This window comes from Pelmatolapia mariae, linkage group LG3_W (assembly GCF_036321145.2).
Source record: "Pelmatolapia mariae isolate MD_Pm_ZW linkage group LG3_W, Pm_UMD_F_2, whole genome shotgun sequence".
NCBI lineage: Eukaryota > Metazoa > Chordata > Actinopteri > Cichliformes > Cichlidae > Pelmatolapia > Pelmatolapia mariae.
This window is the reverse complement of record NC_086229.1, coordinates 50278780-50298972: the sequence shown is the minus strand read 5'-3', so window position 1 is coordinate 50298972 and position 20193 is coordinate 50278780. Positions and strand designations below refer to the sequence as shown.

Sequence of the window (20193 nt, the reverse complement as noted above, 5' to 3'; positions counted from 1 at the left end):
CTGAACTCGGACACACACAGACTGTTTTCCTTCATGGTAATGAAGAAAAATGCTGGTCTGGTATGTAAAAGGGAATTTATTCTTCCAGGACCTGAAGCTCCGTGAAGCAGCCCTCCAACAGCCAAACCTATCTGTTCTCTGATTGTCTTGATGCATGCTCAATCATCCAGGTAAGTAAATCTGCAAAAGTTGATTCTGTTCATCTGGACGTAGCGTTTTCAGCATTTTCTCCCACTGAAAACGCTAAGTCCAGATGAACAGAATCAACTTCTGGAGATGTTCTCTGATTGCATTGTTTAATTGGTGATTGACATGAAATTGACCAATCAGCTGAAAGGAAGAAAAATAGGGTCAAAATTTGTAAGTATAAATCCACACACAGCCAGGAAAGCCGAGCGCAGAGCTGTTTGTAGCACCAATTCAGCAAGAGTGGAGCCAGATGGATTTTCCATCCATCCACACTGTAAAGTCTATAGACCAGAAAGTGATAAATTAACAGTGTTGTTGGTATTTTCTAAAACAGTTGTATGCAATAGGAATCGCTGTTTATAGTCCTCCTGTATATCTGCATGTTGCCTCCCAATTAAAACCTGTGATAATGGAGATTCAAATTCATGTCATACCTATACCAACAGTTATCAAGTATCCGGATCGACCTTTACTGATGTGCTTAAAGGAAAATTGTTATTTCCATGTATTTTCCTGTTTTGCCTTCAATTTTGAGGAGTTCCCCCCACATTTCTAGTTGTGACAGTGCACCTACAACAACAAAAATCTGCTGTGATTTACATTTGTTGAATGAGCAATTTTGTAAAATTGTCTATTTTTGTATTCACAGTTTACAACTCTGTCCTGTACGGCATGGACTGATTGCATGCTAAAAAGTCGCTGCTTAAAAATAAAACAATACATTTCTAATTAGTAACATCAGCAGAAAGCCTTGTTATTAATTAGATGTACAATTTCTATAGAATAGGAAACAACTCAGTTCATTTTTGATCATATCAATACCAGCATATTACACGACTAGTGATGGGACTTCCGGCTCTTTTTAGAGAACTGGCTCTTTCGGCTCGGCTCACTAAAAAGAGCCGGCTCTTTCGGAGAAACTCCAAAGCATGTTAAAACTCCAAAACCCATTTCTAGCATGAACTGAACTTCCAAAACAGAGCTACCTAGATCACTTAAATTACACAATTGAAAGCATATGTGTATTTTTTGTATATTTATACACAAGCACTCATATATATTCAAATAATTTAAAATTTATGTTCATTTACCTGTTACTACCACACACCAAATCCGGTCGTTGGTACTTGCTGGCTGTGTAGCCTCTAGGTAACAAAAGCTCAACACTGCGCCGAGCATTCTGGAGCACTTCTGTTGTGTTTTGTACGTGTTTTGGGGTTTGTACGTGCTTTTTCTCTAGGAGCCACCGTAAATATACTTTTATTTATTCCACAGATATAAAATGTAATAAATAAATCATATAATACAAAAACCAACTAGTCACAGTTCAACTTTTAACTATTTATAATTTCAGCTTTTTCCTTTTAAACAAATTTAAAGTGAAACAACACAAAACACTGCAAACCACAACACAATTAAATATAAATTAAAATATGAAAACAAAAAGAAGATGCATATTCTCTGTCATATGGGCCTGCATGAATAAACTTTCTGAATCCTTTATCATCTGCAACTGAAAATAGTTGTGGATGATTACTATACCTTTGTAATGTGACGTTGTTGTCCCTGGCTCTCTTTCTCTCTCTCTCCCTCCCGCTCTGTTCCTGTGCTGCTGAGTGTAACTACCACCCCTCCCCCCTCTGCCCAGCGCAAAGCACAAGGCTCGAGTGCGGAGTGAAGCGGGAAAAAAGTGCCAGAGAGAGAGGGTGAGAGAAAGAAAAAAACCCCACGGCTTGCGTCGTTCACGTCAAAGATTCGGCTCTATGAGCCATTTCGTTCGCGACCGACACATCACTATTCTGAAGCAGTGTGTTGATCTTTTTGGCACACGCACCGGAGCGTCAGCTTCAAGCGGACCATCACTACCTCTCACGTCTAAAGGTAAGTGCCAAGGTAACTTTGAACTGAGTTCAGTCAATCTTGAGTTTTTCGAAGTTTTCTGAGTGAGGTTTTCTGTTGCTCTCTGTGAGAGAAGACCGTTAAAGGCGAGGCTCTCCAGAGTGTAGCGAAACAGGAAACCACAGCCGAGTGTGTGTAAGTGTGCAAACGAATAGATTAGAAGTGCAAGTGAGCCACGAGTATAGAAAGGTCAAGTTTCGTGAGTTGTTTTTGCGCTCAACACTCTACACATACTTGCATCACACGCGCGCTCTCAAGCATCAGTATTGTACAATTCTGGGCGTCACGTGAGGTGCAGGTGTTACCATATAACGGGAATCTCCATTGTTCTGTAGCAGTGGTTCTCAAACGTTTCACAATGAGTTTCACCCTTAAAAGCGACATCAAAGCACAGTAGTAAAGGCAGAAACGGTTTTTGATACGAGCGACACGGGCGGTTGCCCGGAGCGGCATCGTGGTGGGGGGCGGCGGAAAAAAAAAAAAAAATTGCTCGTATTCATGCTGCCCCGACATCATGCCAGCGCACATTGGGAATGTTGTAGGCACCGATCGGTTCTCTATCGTCCATTTGCTGGGAGTAAGGGCGCCCTCCGTTTGCGAGGTGCGCCTGCTCGCTGCTGAAGTCAAAGTAAACTTTATTGTCATCTCCGCTACATACAGTCCAGTATATAGAGAGACGAGACGACGAGGCTCCAGTTACAGCAGTGCAAGTAAACAAACAATAAATATAAGAAGAGTAAGAAAATAAATATTCATTTTAGGACCAGGGGTAAAGGGATCAATTTACAACTTGTAATTTACAGTTTGATGATTTAAAGTCTCACACACAACCCCTGGAAAGGAGAGGGGGACATGCTGCTTCCAAATAGAGCACATTTCATTCATAATGTTGTAAATCCAAGGCCATTATGTATTCATGATCTGAATACTGGGTTGTGTGAAATCCCAGAAATAAACCCTAGACAAAGTGAATCTGTGAACCAAGGTGTAGGTCTGTTAGGTTAATTGTGGTAATCCTTTGAGTAGAGTCTGAGTGGCTGCTGTCATGTAATTAATATCCTTAGTATCCTTATTTTCTTATTATATTGTTTTATGAACTTTAATAATGAAGGTTTGTAAAGCAAGGCCACTTTTGACTCACAAACTAAGTGCTCACCCAGACTGAAAACAGGAAGTGTAGAGCTGTACAGCATATTAATAGATAGAGGAAGCCAGACAGAAAAGAGGAACTTTGCCATATAAGCAATGTTTGTGTCAAAACTGTGACGTGTAAAGTACCAAAATAATAATTATATGAGACACAGTTTATGATTCTAATGTTAGAGATCCTGCAACCGGCGTTTGGGCTGTGCAGGGGTCTCTCTCTTCCAGAAGATGATTGAATAAAAAGAAATATAAATGTTTTAACACACTATGAGTCGGTTTTCTCTGTTCTATCATGGGGACAAAAGAATCTGGGTTAATACTGCACTTACACTGGTGCATTCAAATCCACCCACAAACACATTGAAAGATGCAATGCCAGCAATGTGGATTGTCAAGACTCAAACCAATCATTAAGCAAAGATAGCAGGGTTTTAGTCTTGACCATCCACATTGCTGGCATTGCATCTTTCAATGCCAGCAATGCCAGGTATCAGTGCTCAAACCTTTTGTGTTTGTTTCCAATAAGTTGCCCACCTCGGGAAACAAAAATGTGTTCCTTGTCTTGTCAGATGAACATATGAGACACTTTGACTCTTCAGTGCAGTGTGGAGCCTAACAAAGATCTGTTTTGTGTCCCAGCTGATCAGCAGGAGGAGAAGAGTCTGACGGAGCAGCAGAGGAACATTTTCAGCTACTTGGACTCAGCTCAGCCACTACAGAGAAAACAATGAGCTCAACACAGAAGGTGACAGAGCAGGGCGATATAAGTATTTATCACGATATACATTTGAAATTTGTGTTAACGATGTAGCTGACGATATAATTGACACTAGACAAAATACTTTACAACTCCACAAAAACCACAGTAATAACGACGGCCTGCTAGCATGCTCTACCACAAATAGTGCTTTGTTGTGTATCTGACGGACGAAAGCTAAACCAGTTCCACACCACTGAAGTTGCTGCATTTTTACAAACCAATTCTGGTTCATCTGTTTCATTCAACGATCCGCTTTCACCCTTCTCATTCTCCGTCGCCGCCATGTTTTTTCCTCCATGTGATTGTATTTGACAGAAGACGAGCAACATCTGTTGTGGAAGCTAATGGGGTTCCTTATGAATAAACAAATACACAAACATAGGATTTATTATCACTGAATAGTTATGTATAAATCTATACAAATTATAGAAATATGTAATAGGAAACAACAATATAATATAAATTATAAAATAATATAAAAATGTGTGTGTGTGTGTGTGTGTGTGTGTACATCAGTGTTGGGACTAATGCGTTATTAAGTAACGCGTTACAGTAACTACGTTATTATTGTGGTAACGAGCACGGTAACTAGGTATTATGCCAAAACCAGGAACGTGTTACTCGTTACTGGGATTTAGATAGGCTCGTTATGCGTTACTTCGTGTGGTGGATATCGCGGAGCTTCCACAGATTCAGTAACACTAGCAAGTGGTGGAGGCCAGCAGGTGGATGAGGGAAAGGGGAGGCAAGAGGAGAGACCCGAAGCGGCCGCCGGTCCGCGTGTCAGGTGAACTGAACTTCAGGTAAGAAGTTATGACCTGCAGTCTATCTGGGTCAGATATAAACCAAGTTTAGGTGGAGTTTATTTTCGTTATGCTGACTTTTTTGTGCTGCGTGCTAGCTAGCATGACAGGGTTTCTATACAGCTGGGTGGGTGCTATGTTACTGATGTTGAACTTTATTTTGTTCATAAGGTTAGTTAGTAGAGTTGCCAACCGTCCCCTAAAAAACGGAATCGTCTCATATTCAGAGAAAATATTACGTGTTTCGTATTGATGTGAAAAGGAACACAGTTTGTCTCGGACTTCAGCTAGAATGAAAAAGACACAAAGCTAAAATTATTCTGTGTCTTTGCTGTCAGCTGCCTCTTCCTCTCTCATTCTCTCCCCCTCCCATTTCTACTTCAATCATGAAACTGATCAATGATCAGCTGATCGGCTATTCTCTCTTTGTTTATCGCTCACTTTGCGCCAGAAAGAAGAAACCAGTGGATGTTGCATTAAACAACAGCACCACGTTTGATCAGCTGTTGTTAGAATTTATTTAATATTAATTTCTAGTATCAGCTGATGTTTGCTGGAGCCAGAGCTGTAAAAGCTGCTGGTCATGATATCGGTTTGGATATGAGGTGAGAGGGAAACATGCAGATGAAACCAGGAGATGTCCTTACTGAATCATCAGAGCAGAACAGGTGATGTAGAAACAGGTTTACCTTTTAGGTTGCATGGATGAGTTGAAGGGAAGTTATGAACTGTTTCTGAGAGACAAATAACACCAGGATCCTTTTTCTACGTAGCTGACAGCTGGTAACTGTGCAGGGGCGGGTCTAGCAAAGTGTTGCCAGGGGGCCAGGTACACTGTAAGAAAAGATTCCGTAGAAAAACAGAAAATGTCCTGGTAATTTTCTGCCAGTACATTTTCCTTTTTTTTACGGAAGTTTGACGGACTTTTCTGTAAATGATAAAACGGAAAATTCTGTAGATTTACAGTATATTTTCTGTATCATTAACTGATATTTTCCGTTAATAGAAAAATTGATATTTCTGTTTATATTACTATTTCCAAGCATTTCTTTTCACTGTAACTCATTAAATATAGTTCTTTATATCCTTAAACGTACATTTCTATGCAATTACAACCTAGTTATTCTCCTTAACTCAAACACTATACTTAAATATAACAACAGCATCCATCTTGTCATAAAACGACTAAACAGCTGATACATGAACAAAATAACTCACAAGCTTTCAAATTTAAGCATTTTTATATGAACGATATGTTCACATTTATTAATATCCAGAGTACCTTTTAGTTAGAATCACTGCCTTGTGGTAGGTTTGACTCAGCCAAATGGTTAAGGTGTGGTTTACATCCATGTCTTTCCACTTATGGTACAGTATCCACATGTAGTCCGTTATAGCCAAACACATTTGATTACTGAATTGCATTCACTTCATTAATGAAGTGAATGCAATTCATATTTGTGTGAACATTTGTCCGAGATTAACTCTTTGGGGTCTTTACCTTACAATATAACATACTTGACTGTTTAAGTCGTGCCACATGAATAAAACTGAACAGATCTAAAGAAGATGTTCCTGAACTTTGGGTTTATGCAAACAGGACGGATAGATAACCACAGAACTTTTCCACATATGATAACTAAAGCACAAAATAAATTAAGAAAGATTACTGTCACAAACTTGAAGATAAAAGTGCATTTACTGGACTTGTTTTGTCAGTGAGGAGCAAAGTACAACTAGAAGTGCTTGTTCTGATGAAAAGTTAAATTGTAAACAGCAGCGTAGTGAATAAGGATCTGTGTCCACGAATCCTCAGCAGTGACAACACTTAAACATCATAGTTCAAAATCCTTAACGCACACCTTTTTCTCCACTGTGTTCAAATGCTCTTAGCTGTTTAAGTAGAGGAAAAAGTCTGACATATTTCACGACCATTAAATGTTAGACAAGGCTCTGAAAATGAGGTTACGGTTACAAACAAAAACCTCTGCTTGTGTGCACATACCCTAAATCACAACACATAAGACAATAGTAAGACTAATTACTACAAAGTGACACCAGAGGCTGGAGAAGAGCAAGCATAAAGTGACACATTGTGTGTGCACAATTTCTCTTGTTACCACTCTTCATATACCAGTGACAAAGTCCTGAATGCAGCCTGCATGTTAGTCCATCAAGGTCCATCTGAGCTTCAAATAAAATACACTCAGCTTTTCCTTGGATTTTTAGAGTTGCTCAGTTCATACGGGAACTTCAGCAGTCGGGTTAACGTGTCACTGTGTTGCTCCTCCATCTCAGCCATTGAAACTAGTCGTAATTTATTCTGAGGAAAAAAAGAGAAACAACAAGACATTTTTAAAAAGTTTGTATTTTTATAATTTTTTTTACCTTGAACATAAACAACAGAAACAAAAAAAGGATTAGGGCTGTGTGATATGACGATATATATCAGATGACGATATAAAAATGTATCGTTTCATATTATACGCTATCATTTGTTTACGGCAATATTTTTTTCCTGGTTTTGATGGTCACTGTAGTGTCTATATTATTTCTTAAAGTTCTCTCCTTCTCTTATACTTACAATAACCACACTATGGACGGACAAGCGATTGTTTTTACGTGTACTTTCGTTACCAACAGTGACGGTAAAACCATCGTGTGGCTCTGCCATCCGCTTGTTTATTTTCCACATAAACCTTTCACAATAAAGCTCAAGTTTCTGTTGAGACTTTTCAAAATGAACTGAAATGATATACATTATTCTTAAACATAAAATTTCAGAATATGCATCAAACAAATGACCTCAAATAAAAACATCAAGTAACTATAAATGGCGCTTACAGTCACCACGCAGATGAAGGCACAGAGAATACCAGCATGGCTAGCAAGGATGAGGCAGAACCAGCTAGCTCCAAGCAGATGGACCAGTCAAAACAAATCAAGGACCTTATTGTTAAACGAGGGGCTACCTCTGTAGCATGGACATGGTTTGGTTATAAAAAATCTGACATGGACCAGAAAACTGTACTATGCAAATTATGCCACAAACTGGTCCCCACCACCACTCAAACACGACAAACCTCTTTAACCACCCACACAAGAATCACATGAAAGAGTTCCGAGAGAGTTTACGAATGAAAAGCAAAAAAGAGCCATCAGGTGCTCAAAATAATCCTTAGACTCAAACGTTAGAACAGGCTTTTCCTTGCAGCACGCCGTGTAACAAATACTCAGAAAGAAAATGGCGGCCGTTTAAACTCATGTCTAAAAATGTATAGTTTCATGCATCGGTCAAAACACTCGACTCCAGGTACACGACGCCCAACTGAAAACACTTCACATAAGTCGAGTTGCCCGAGAATCACAGAATTTACAGAAAATGCACTATTTTGTGACATATATCGTTATCAGGAGAGATATGTCTTATATTGGGATGCGAGATTTTGGTCATATCACACAGCCCTACAAAGGATTATAATTCACGTAGAGTTGCATACACATAACAACATTCTGTTGCAACAAAAGCAGTTTATAATTGAAGTAACATACAGTACATACCTTGAAAAACTAAATCAACCACAACATTAAACTCACATTGTTTCTGTGGAAAAGGTGATCAGGGTTTTTCTTCATTTCCTGAGACCAGCTGCTCTGGATCATCACCAGCTTGTATCTTCATCTTCTTTTTCACTCAGGGAAGTGAAGGATCTGAATTTTTAAGAAAGATACAAATATCTCTGCTTATATTTGGCTAAAAGCTTGATATAGACATAACAGTATGTCAGCATCCCCCACAAGGCATATAAAGCTCCTGCACACCAGCACTGCGCTTACAATATAATTCAATCAAGATATAGTTATTATTGATTAATTATTGAATTTTTTAGTAATAATTAATAGTATTTAATCACATTAGCACAGTGCGGTGACAAAAATATTCCACATACTAGAAATGCTGCTCAGCATTTCATAAATTACATTTTCAACAAACGTTGGAGTAAAAACACAGTTACAGGGAAAATGTGTCTGTCTGCAAATATTAACTAAACATTTCTATGTGCTACAAAATAGACATAATTGTAAATGTAATGAGCTGAAACTATACTTTCAATAATATTACCACTACAGTTTGTTAACCACCAAAATAATCTATGCTGGTCAGTTAGCCAAAAGTCTTTACTTTAGGAGCCCAAATCAGAGGCTAACATTAGCTTTTGCTAGCGTCAGCCAGGAAGGTCTGAGGCTTAATCTAGGGTTGGTGTAACTTTGCCTGAAACCCTTTAAAGTGTACAGTAGAGCCAACTGTAAAACACAGGTATTGATATAGCACTTATTAGAGTCCTAAAATAATTTCTTCCTCTCTATACATAACATGAAGTTCTCACTTTTCCCAGTTATCTACATCGCTGACTTTCGCTAATTAGCTAGTTAGCAGTCACAGCTGTGTAATACCCAGAGAGACACAGACAGCTAACTATAATATTTGTGAAAACTGGTTCAGCCACTGAAGGGCAAAACTGGTGGTATCACTGTAAAAATTATTTTTAACATTAACTAAATTGAAAAGCTTAAGTCATGTTAAACCTAAATAATGATTATTTAAAAAATGAGTCAGCAAAATATTCCTGACTTGTCTGGAGACATCCGAAACCAGTTAACAAATAAATTAACAATTCTTTCTAAATAAAAATGCGGAGTCTTTTGAAAAACGTTATTTTAATAAAAGAAAACATGAGTTTTAATACTTACCACAGAAATTTGAAGGCAGTTTCTCCAACTCCAGAGTCCAAAATCGAGATGAAGCCTGAAAGAAGTCTAACGGCTGCTCTTGCTCTGACTTTTCCCTCCTTTTTGGGTTCTTTTTCCCACAATGCATTGCAGTAGTTGAGAAATACAGAAAAATACCTGTAAATGACTAATACGGAAAATTCCTTCACATTTATACAGTAGATTGTACTGTATTTTTACGGATTTTTTTTACAGTGTAGGACATTAACAGGGAAAGGGGGACACAAAGAAATACTTTCTTATTCTCATTTAAAATGTCTCGCTTTTAAAAAATAATTATCTGAATCTTACAACAAACGATTGATAGATTGATGCATATATACCATCAGAATAGTGTATATCACTGTCACAACAGTGTTTGTTTTCATTCAAAGGCTTTAATGATTTTTCCTATAATGGCGTCACAATACGGCTGTGTGCAGGCAAGAGTAGGACCCAAACGCAAACTCACAGAGACAAAAAGTAAACTAAAAAAACACAGCTTTATTGCTGGCGTGGAGTGGGACACAAAAAACAATACAAAACTAAACTAAACTGGGAAAACTAAAGCACAAGGAGCCACAGGGGAAAATCACACAGCTATGAGGGAGGACGCAACACTGACAAAGAGAAACATGGGGCTTAAATACACTGTGGGATAACGAGGGGGAATGAGCCACCGGAGGAGAGCACAGCTGGGAGTAATTACACAGGACGAGACAAGGGAAGCAAAACTAGAAACATTAACATAGGACATAGACTGTGAAAGTAAAACAGGAAACACACAGACTGATTCAAGACATGTAAACTTAACAGACTGGGGAGACAGAACATAGGGACCTGAAACATGGGACAGAAAGTCACAGTAGACACAACATGAACATAACAACGTCACAGGGGAAGAGTAAAACAAAATGCAGGAACACAGGACCTCTTTCAAAATAAAATGGGAAGTATAATGAAACGCAAACATGAGAACATAAGAAACACAGACATGAAACACATGAAGGACAAGGGAGACTTAACAGGGGTTGGATACACAAGGGGAATCTAATAAACAAATGAACTTAGATAACCTAATGAACAAAATAAACTCAAACTTACAACAAAAGACCCAGGATCATGACAGCCGGTCTCTAGTCAAAATGCCCGGGCCGATTTTTTGTCCCAGTCCAGCTCTGTATGCAGCTCATCTGCAGTCTGGTGTTACCTACATCTTCCTATTCAGAAGGCAGAATTTCCAAGTTCTGAGTACAATCAAAGCACCACGACTGCAGTTTTTGTGTTGGATGTAAAAAGCGCACATGACGCTGTGACGTAGGCTAGAATCATGGCCGCGGTCAACGACGGTCCAGGCGTGGGATTTCTCTCGTGGAAATATGCACATTATCTTTTCCTTTCTATTGGTAGGTGGCACAGTGCACTTGTGGCAAGTAAGCAAGCTAGAAGACTGGAACTCTCGCTGGGTATCCAGTTACTGAATCAACACATTAACAAGAGAATTCTGAGTAAAACCAAAGTTACTTTCCTTAGTAACTAGTTACTTTGAAAGTAACGAGTAACTTGAACTGAGTTACTTTTGATAGAAGTAACTAGTAATGTAACTAAGTTACTAATTTAAAGTAACTTACCCAACACTGGTGTACATACAATCAGGAGGGATGGGCATGATTTTAGTGTTTGAACAGTCATGAATTATTTTTAGCACCAGGTTGGATGTAATGTGTTACTATTACCAGCAGGTGGGGATACCTTTAAGGTGTTTGGTGCCACACTCCACCTTCAGGTTTAAAACTAGTGTTAATGGAGGGAGTTTGAAGGTTGAGGTTGTTCCACGACTGCATTTCACTCACTGCCTCTGTTTGTATCTCTGTCACTGCAGGACCAACATGGACCAAGAAGTCAGCGCTCTCAGGAGGCCGACAAACCTCACAGAAGAAAGAGAGAGAAAACATACAGCTGTGACGAGTGTGGGAAGGATTTTACTGTGAAGGCTAAACTAAAACAGCATCAGGTCATCCACACTGTAGAGAGACCGTTCAGCTGTGACTTGTGTGGAAAGTCTTTTTCCAGGAAGGATTCCCTAAAACAACACCAACTCATCCACAGTGGAGTTAAAGCGTACAGCTGTGACGAGTGTGGCAGAGCTTTTACTCACAGTAGCAGCTTACAGAGTCATCTAGTTACCCACTCTGGAATTAAGGCATACAGCTGTGACGAGTGTGGAAAGTCTTTTTCCAGGAAGGGTCACCTAAAACAACACCAACTCATCCACAGTGGAGTTAAACCATACAGCTGTGATGAGTGTGGCAGAGCTTTTACTTGCAGTAGCAGCTTACAGAGTCATCTAGTTACCCACTCTGGAATTAAGGCATACAGCTGTGACGAGTGTGGAAAGTCTTTTTCCAGGAAGGGTCACCTAAAACAACACCAACTCATCCACAGTGGAGTTAAAGCGTACAGCTGTGATCAGTGTGGCAGAGCTTTTACTCACAGTAGCAGCTTACAGAGGCATCTAGTTACCCACTCTGGAATTAAGGCATACAGCTGTGACGAGTGTGGGAAGGAGTTTACTGAGAAGGCTAACCTAAAACTTCATCAGGTCATCCACACTGGAGAGAGACCGTTCAGCTGTGACTTGTGTGGAAAGTCTTTTTCCTTGAAGAGTTACCTAAAAAAACACCAACTCATCCACAGTGGAGTTAAAGCGTACAGCTGTGATCAGTGTGGCAGAGCTTTTACTCACAGTAGCAACTTAAAGAATCATTTACTTACCCACTCTGGAATTAAGGCATACAGCTGTGACGAGTGTGGGAAGGAGTTTACTGAGAAGGCTAAACTAAAACTTCATCAGGTCATCCACACTGGAGAGAGACCGTTCAGCTGTGATCAGTGTGGAAAGTCTTTTTCCAGGAAGGATTCCCTAAAACAACACCAACTCATCCACAGTGGAGTTAAAGCGTACAGCTGTGATCAGTGTGGCAAAGCTTTTACTCACAGTGGCAGCTTACAGAGTCATCTAGTTACCCACTCTGGAATTAAGGCATACAGCTGTGACGAGTGTGGGAAGGATTTTGCTATGAAGGCTAAACTAAAACTTCATCAGGTCATCCACACTGGAAAGAGACCGTTCAGCTGTGACTTGTGTGGAAAGTCTTTTTCCTGGAAGGATTCCCTAAAACTACACCAACTCATCCACAGTGGAGTTAAACCGTACAGCTGTGATCAGTGTGGCAGAGCTTTTACTCACAGTAGCAGCTTACAGAGTCATTTACTTACCCACTCTGGAATTAAGGCATACAGCTGTGACGAGTGTGGGAAGGAGTTTACTGAGAAGGCTAAACTAAAACTTCATCAGGTCGTCCACACTGGAGAGAGACCGTTCAGCTGTGACTTGTGTGGAAAGTCTTTTTCCTGGAAGGATTCCCTAAAAAAACACCAACTCATCCACAGTGGAGTTAAAGCGTACAGCTGTGATCAGTGTGGAAAAACTTTCAGCCAGAGAGGGCACCGAAATACACACCTACGCATTCACACCAGACATGATGTGTACTGCTGTGAACAATGTAGCAAAGAGTTTGCAACAGACGAAAAGTTACAACGACACATGTTTACCCACACTGAGGGACGACCTTATAAATGTGACCTGTGTGAGAAGACTTTTAAATCTCCACATTACCTGAGACGACACCAACAGATCCACACCAGAAAGAGACTCTACAAGTGCAGTTACTGTGAGGTATGTATTTATATTGTTATCATTTTAGCCTGACTGTTTACAACAACTCTGCTCATTAAACTGTGTTAGCATGTTAGCAATTCTACTGCATGGAAAAGCAGCTCTGAGTGATAATTCGGATTTTCATTTCAGTTATAATTTTATTATTACTGTAGTGTTGTAGTATTGTAGTTATTGCAGCCCAGTAAACTGAGTGTGTTAACTGAAACAGTAAAATGTGATTGGACGTCTGCAGAGATGCTCTTTATTTCAGGCGACGTTCAGGATAAAAGTGTTGAAGGCCTGACTTACACTGTCTTTGTGTCTTTGTTTAGAAGCAGAGCGACACAGAAGGATCCAGTTCTCAACCCTGTCATCACTGTGGTGGTGGGAAAGACTTTCGTTGTGACCTCTGTGGAAAAACTTTCAGTTGCCAAGCTGACCTAAAAACACATCAACATAGACACACTGGAGACAAACTGAAATACTGCAAAGAATGTGGGAGAAGCTTCACCACATCACGTGACTTAAAACGACATGAACTGATTCACAGTGGGGTTAAAAAGCACCTCTGTGATCAGTGTGGGTCATCCTTCACCACTGCAGGTGACCTTAAAACACACAAACGAGTCCACACAGGAGAGAAACCACACAAGCACACACAAGCACACAAACATCAGCGTGATCACTCAGGGCTGAAATCACTCCCATCACTGGATCACGGTGAATCTGAAGAGACAGAAAGATCCTCTGGTTTCAGAGTCAGACTCAAAAAGCTTGAGATCAGGCTCCACAGAGTTCAGATAGAATCATTTAAACTTGTGTTGAACTGAACTGGTTGCTGGGCTGAACTTCTACATAATACAGATGCACATGGGATCTTATTTTCTGTCATTTTACTGAGTCAGTTTTGTCCTTTTTTCTCTCTCCTGGTTTTGCTCGTCTGTAAATAATTGAAACTCAGTCAAATAGTTCATTGTTCTCCAGCAAAACGTTTTGGAAACTCATGTTTAACCTTTAAACCTCTGACATGTTTTAGCACACAAGGCTTCATCGGGGAGTTCACTCATGATTGGACCATGAAAATAAAGGTTTTTAGTTCTTTCAAAGAGAGTCTTGGAGGTGTTTGATGTTTTTGTTTTTTCTGAAACCACCTGAAAGAAAAACTATTTTTCTTGCTTTATGTAGTGTGGAAGTTGTTGATGTTTCTTTCATCTGTGATGTTCTTGAATGTGTTCACATGAAGCTGGTACAAATAAACTGTTCTTTTAGCTTTAGCTCCTAATTTATTCATTATTTATGGATGTAGCACAGCAGCAGTTTCTTGATTAACACATGGAGGGCTCGGGATCTGATGGTAAATAATGTTTTGTGTCCTTGTACACATCATACAGCTCAGCTCTTCCACAGATGTCAGGTTTACACAGTGGGATGGTTTGTAAGAACGCAGCTCTCCTGTGGATAAATCTTTACTCTTAGCCTCAGGACCTCACACAGTCCCAGCAGGTTTGGTCAGAAGATTTATCCCTTATACCAAAACGTCACAGAGTCTCCTTTGCTGTGCTGTTTTCACAAAGAAACGTAAACTGAAGACCTGCACTTACAATGTTTTATTTAGTTTAGCAGATTCAGTGTCTCCATGATCGAATCTGCTGTTTTTGTCCTGCTGTTGGTAGCAAGCTGGTTAATGCTGAAATGAACTGGCTGCATGCGTCTCTGAATGTAAATTGGTGCACTATTAATAGATCACTCTGGAACGGTGTCATCACCCTAATTTGCCCACTTAGTAAATCTCACTCATGGCCAAGAAATTGAAATAAATCTTGTTTCCCTGCTGGATAGTGATCCACTGTAAGTCTGCTCCTCCTTCCTGTTTAGGATTTCTGTGACTGAAGTAAAATTCCCTCCATCCATCACTTATCCCAGCTAACCCAAAGTGAAATAAAGTTTTGCCCATCTTAAAAAAGCATTACAATAATGGGCATTACCAATGCAAACTGAATAATACAGAAGATGAAAGAATAGACTTTGATCAGTTAATAAAGCTCATGATGTTGATTCATTGTGGCTGCTACACAGATACTTCTGGATCACTTCTCTCAGTTAGGAACCTTCCTCACCAAAACTGACTGTTGGACCACACCCCTGGTTTCATGAGAAATTGTTTCAGCCACGATTTCTCTTCCTGTATTTCAGAGTAAAGACTGAAGTGACAAACGCAATGTGAGAGAGACGTTGAGGTCCTTAGAAGTTACGCTGGGTTTTTCTGTCACCCTGCTAGATGTTACACACCTTGTTATTGGACTGATTTCTACTGCTGGACTACTCCTGGGGAGAATAACAATACTCTTACTAATTAGTTACCTTTCACACCTGTGGGGGTATTTATTTTTGTGCTTGCAGCGCTGTGAGCCAGAACATTGAGAGAAAAATCTGCAACAGCAACAAGCCGAATGCTTAAGTGAATCTCAGCAGCTGCACATGTGCTACGCTGATTTAGAGGATATCTTTGCTCTGGATTTATATTTACACTTTTTCATTTCTATATGATTCTTCTTGCATCTACACAAAGATGATTCAATTTGATAAATTTTGATGGCTCTTCGTGCTCGGGTGTAAATCATATTTGCTCTTGGTTTGGTTCTCCTGTACAGAACCTTGCAGTACAACAAAAACCTAAAAACATTATTTGTAGTTGTTATTCTTAGTTGTTCTGCTGCCTAAATACCACAGGGTGTAATTATGAAGTTACTGAGCTGCACATACTTTACGACCTGCTTAAGTTCGAGGTCACAGCGTCTGTAGAGCAGCTGGAACATAATGAAGTCTACAAGGTTAAAGTTTTCTCTTCGCTTGTTGTTCTTCCTGCTGCTTGTTTTGATGGATCTGAGAGTTTTTCTTTTTATTATTGTTATTATAATTATCATTATTATTTTACTCTCTAGAAGCTTTAAAATACTGTTTGTGTTTTGAAAAAAGTGATTTATGAATTGAACAGAAACATATGTGCTTCTGAAAATCGCACAAAGGCACAGAGACAAACTCAAAGGATGCAACCTGTAACTTTGTCTTCCTTCATGTCAGTACCATCATCGATTATTTATATAAAATGCATATAGCAACAGTAACACTTTAGTTTGGATTTTATGATTTCTGTAACTAGAAAATATTATTTTGTTTAAAGACAAAAGTGACCGCATAGTTGCAACATTAAAGTGAATTATTAATTAATTAGCATTAAGTATATTTGTTGCTTAAGATTTTTCACTATAACTTAAGTAGGATTATAACTTTTAAGGAAGGAAAGATTTCAGATATTTAGTTCACTGTTTTAGTTATTTTATATGAAATGAGATAATCAGACCAAAATTTACATTTGTCAAATATGATGCTCTAAATCAAGTAAAAGTTTGAAAAAATATTTTTTTTTAAATCCTTTTTGAAAATAAATGATGTAGTTTTAAATCTCACAACAAATCTTCACAAAATGTAACTAATAATTAAAACCAGTTTTAAAAAAAAATAAAACGATTTAAAAATCAAATGTTTTTGAATCATGCTTAACCAAATGCCAGGCTGGAGAGCTGAACCTAAAGTATACGTATAAAAATTTCAACATTTGAGCAGATTTTCCAGTTTTAATGTTTTTATCACATATAAATGTCACAGTAGTGGGTCCTGGCCCAATGCTTTGTGTTTTTGGCTTAATATTCTTTGACTATTGTTGTTCTTGGTTTTTATTATTCTTATTTATCACGCTCTCAGTAATCTTAGTTCTCCCTCCCTCAGTGTTCATCTTAGCCTGTGTTTAGTTTCTGTTCCCGTGTCCCACGTTTCATCGTTTCATGTCTAGTCAACCCTCAATTCAATTCAATTCAATTCAATTTTATTTATATAGCGCCAAATTACAACAAAAGTCACCTCAAGGCGCTTTATATTGTACAGTAGATACAGAGAAAAGCCCAGCAGTCATATGACCCCCTATGGGCAAGCACTTTTAACAGGAAGAAACCTCCGGCAGAACCAGGCTCAGGGAGGGGCGGGGCCATCTGCTGTGACCGGTTGGGGTGAGAGAAGGAAAACAGGATAAAGACATGCTGTGGAAGAGAGACAGAGATTAATAACAGATATGATTCAATGCAGAGAGGTCTATTAACACATAGTGAGTGAGAAAGGTGACTGGAAGGGAAAAACTCAATGCATCATGGGAATCCCCGGCAGCCTACGTCTATTGCAGCATAACTAAGGGAGGATTCAGGGTCACCTGGTCCAGCCCTAACTATATGCTTTAGCAAAAAGGAAAGTTTTAAGCCTAATCTTGAAAGTAGAGATAGTGTCTGTCTCCCGAATCCAAACTGAAAGCTGGTTCCACAGAAGAGGGGCCTGAAAACTGAAGGCTCTGCCTCCCATTCTACTTTTAAATACTCTAGGACAGGGGTCGGCAACCCTAGGCACTAGTGATGGGATTTCCGGCTCTTTTTAGAGAACCTGCTCTTTCGGCTCGGCTCAAAGAGCCGGCTCTTTCGTCTCCGAACAGGCTTCTCAGGCTGTTTTGTTGTTTTAATTAATTTATTATTAACAATAATATAAAATTATGCACAAAAGGAATTCCTAATGTAAAAAAAAAAGAAAAAGCGTGGTTTTATTTATATATGTTTATATATAAATATATGCGGCAGCCCCTAGAGACAAAGCACAAACAAACTCCAAAACACATTTCTAGCATTAACTGAACTTCCCAAACAGAGCTACCTAGATCACTTAAATTACACAATTGAAAGCATACACTGTAAAATGTAATATTGTGTTTAATTAAAAATATTAAATAGGCTGAACTCAATTTTTTATCAATTTGTTATTAGAACTCAATTTAAATAAGTTACCAGTACTTTTTATGCAAAAACGCTGATAAACTCGATTAATTTGAGTTGTCCTAACTTAGAAAAACTAAGTAAGCTGGAAGTTTTGCTTTTCAGGGCGGAAAGATGAAAGATGTGTTTTGAAAATGCCACGTGACTACCGTCCTCCTCCCTAGCACGGATCAGTCCGCATGTTCATGGTGCATTCTTTATGGAATATGTTGAGCAAACCTGGAGAAGCTTCAGCTCAAGATATTATTGTTGTCATTGCTGTGGATCTTTACCTGATACACTGACTTGGTGAGTAAATGTTTACTCTTATTCAAACTGATTTGTGGCTTCTCTTAGTTTAGCACCAGGTTTCTAATCTTGCTAGCTAGTTAGTGTTAGCCTAGCGTTGCTGCTGCCGCTGGGCTCATGTTACTTAAAAATTACCACCACAGCCTTAAAAACCTTACATAAAACTATGTCGGTGAAATTTTCTGTTGATTGTTTGAAATAAATAAGTGAGATAAGAGCCCAGACAAAATTCTTTGGGAGGTGCAGCCGTTAGGGGTGGGATAGGTGTGGGGGGTGGATAACAGAGCTCTCCGAAAACATGGAAGCACTTTTGCAAATATGTGATATTTTGATAAATTAAGTAGATATTTGAGCATTACACAGCTACATTCTCGCCTGAAAATATCTTAAAAGGTTATTTTGTGACCCAGAAAGGGTAGTCTGGGGAAAAGGAGGATCGCATTTGTCGGCCGGTTGTCGGAGCCTGTGCGTACTTGTAAGCGCGGCAATGGCGGAGGAGTGCGGCTAAAAAACTTATTACTTTTTCTGGGTCACAAAATAAACTTTTAAGATATTTTCAGGCGAGAATGTCGCTGTCTAAATTTCAAATATCTGCTCGATTTATCAAGACATCACATATTTGCAAAAATGCTCCGACGTTTTCGGAGACGTCTATTTTTTCATGCTTTGTGGCAGCTTTTGAACATCTGTTGCATCTATTAATGTCAAATCTAGCCTTTATACAACATAAGCAAACTCTATGTTAAAATGATTGCACAGCCATTAAGGATCAAATCAGTTTCTGAAATATGTTCTGTTTTTTCTCCCTCTGCTTGCTTCTTACTGTCTTTGAGGCTCGGGACCAGCACTCCTGTTGTTGGACAGAAAGACATCAACTCAGTGGTAAGTATTTTGGTTTTCCAATATATTAGCAACTGTCAGTGACATTTATATTAATCAGGCTGAACTTTAATCATAGTTTAGATCAGCCTGTTTTACTTATTGTTTTATTTGTGCTTTGGTTTGGGGAAGTTGTTTCTTTACTGATCTTTTCCTGTCTTCTGTTATTAGACTTGAGATATGACTGCACTATGCTGTTGCTGTGACTCCAGTTAATTCTACAAGACATGCTGTGTAAGTAAACAAACAACAACAGTTTGGTCTGCATTTCTTGAAAGATCACATCCCCCAAACTTAGTTTAGAGGGTCTACACTGTATGTAGTGAAGTCTGCAAGTTTTCTAACAGCAAAATTTGTTTTGTGCCCAAATCATTTTGCACATCATTAGAATGAAAGTTATTGGCCATGTTTGCATAGCCCTTTTTAAAATGATGCTTTCATGACATTATTGTATGTTGGGTGGTGGTCACGGCTATCCCGACTGACAATTGGGACATTGAATGTCACCTCTCCGGTGGGGAGGGAGCCTGAGATTGTCTAAATTGGAGTCTGTTCTATACCAAATGCAGAAAAAAATGTTTTAAGAAAGCAATTAAGTTCATGTTCCAAAAATATGATTGTTTGCTTGCAGGACAACAGGAGAGATGAGTCCTCCGTCACAGATGGTGTGGTCAGTGAAGATGGTCGCCTGCAGGTTCAAGCTCATTGCATCTCCAACCCACATCCACTGCCACTGTACTTAAGGGAAGTTAAAGACTTTCTTCTGCACCTACATTTGGATCACCTCGTTCCGTGATAGTCATTCAGGCAGTAATGCCTCGACTGGAAACAAGCCATCCTTAAAATATTACAACATTCCAGCTCATGTGT

General features: G+C 39.1%; 1 protein-coding gene and 1 long non-coding RNA gene across 2 annotated transcripts; both read left to right on the top strand.

Annotated features, from left to right (window-relative positions):
- Window positions 1-1929: 1929 nt before the first annotated feature.
- On the top strand, window positions 1930-13069 carry LOC134623401 (zinc finger protein 883-like; the record flags this gene model as incomplete). Its single annotated transcript, XM_063468561.1, has 3 exons — window positions 1930-2070; window positions 3882-3979; window positions 11450-13069. Coding segments are annotated over exons 1-3 (1836 nt in total), but the record flags the coding sequence as incomplete, so codon positions are not given.
- Window positions 13070-18343: 5274 nt separating this feature from the next.
- On the top strand, window positions 18344-19507 carry LOC134624592 (uncharacterized). The gene is made up of 3 exons (XR_010093592.1): window positions 18344-18444; window positions 19278-19326; window positions 19495-19507. It is a non-coding gene; the product is annotated as an uncharacterized LOC134624592 (long non-coding RNA).
- The last annotated feature ends 686 nt before the right edge of the window (window positions 19508-20193 follow it).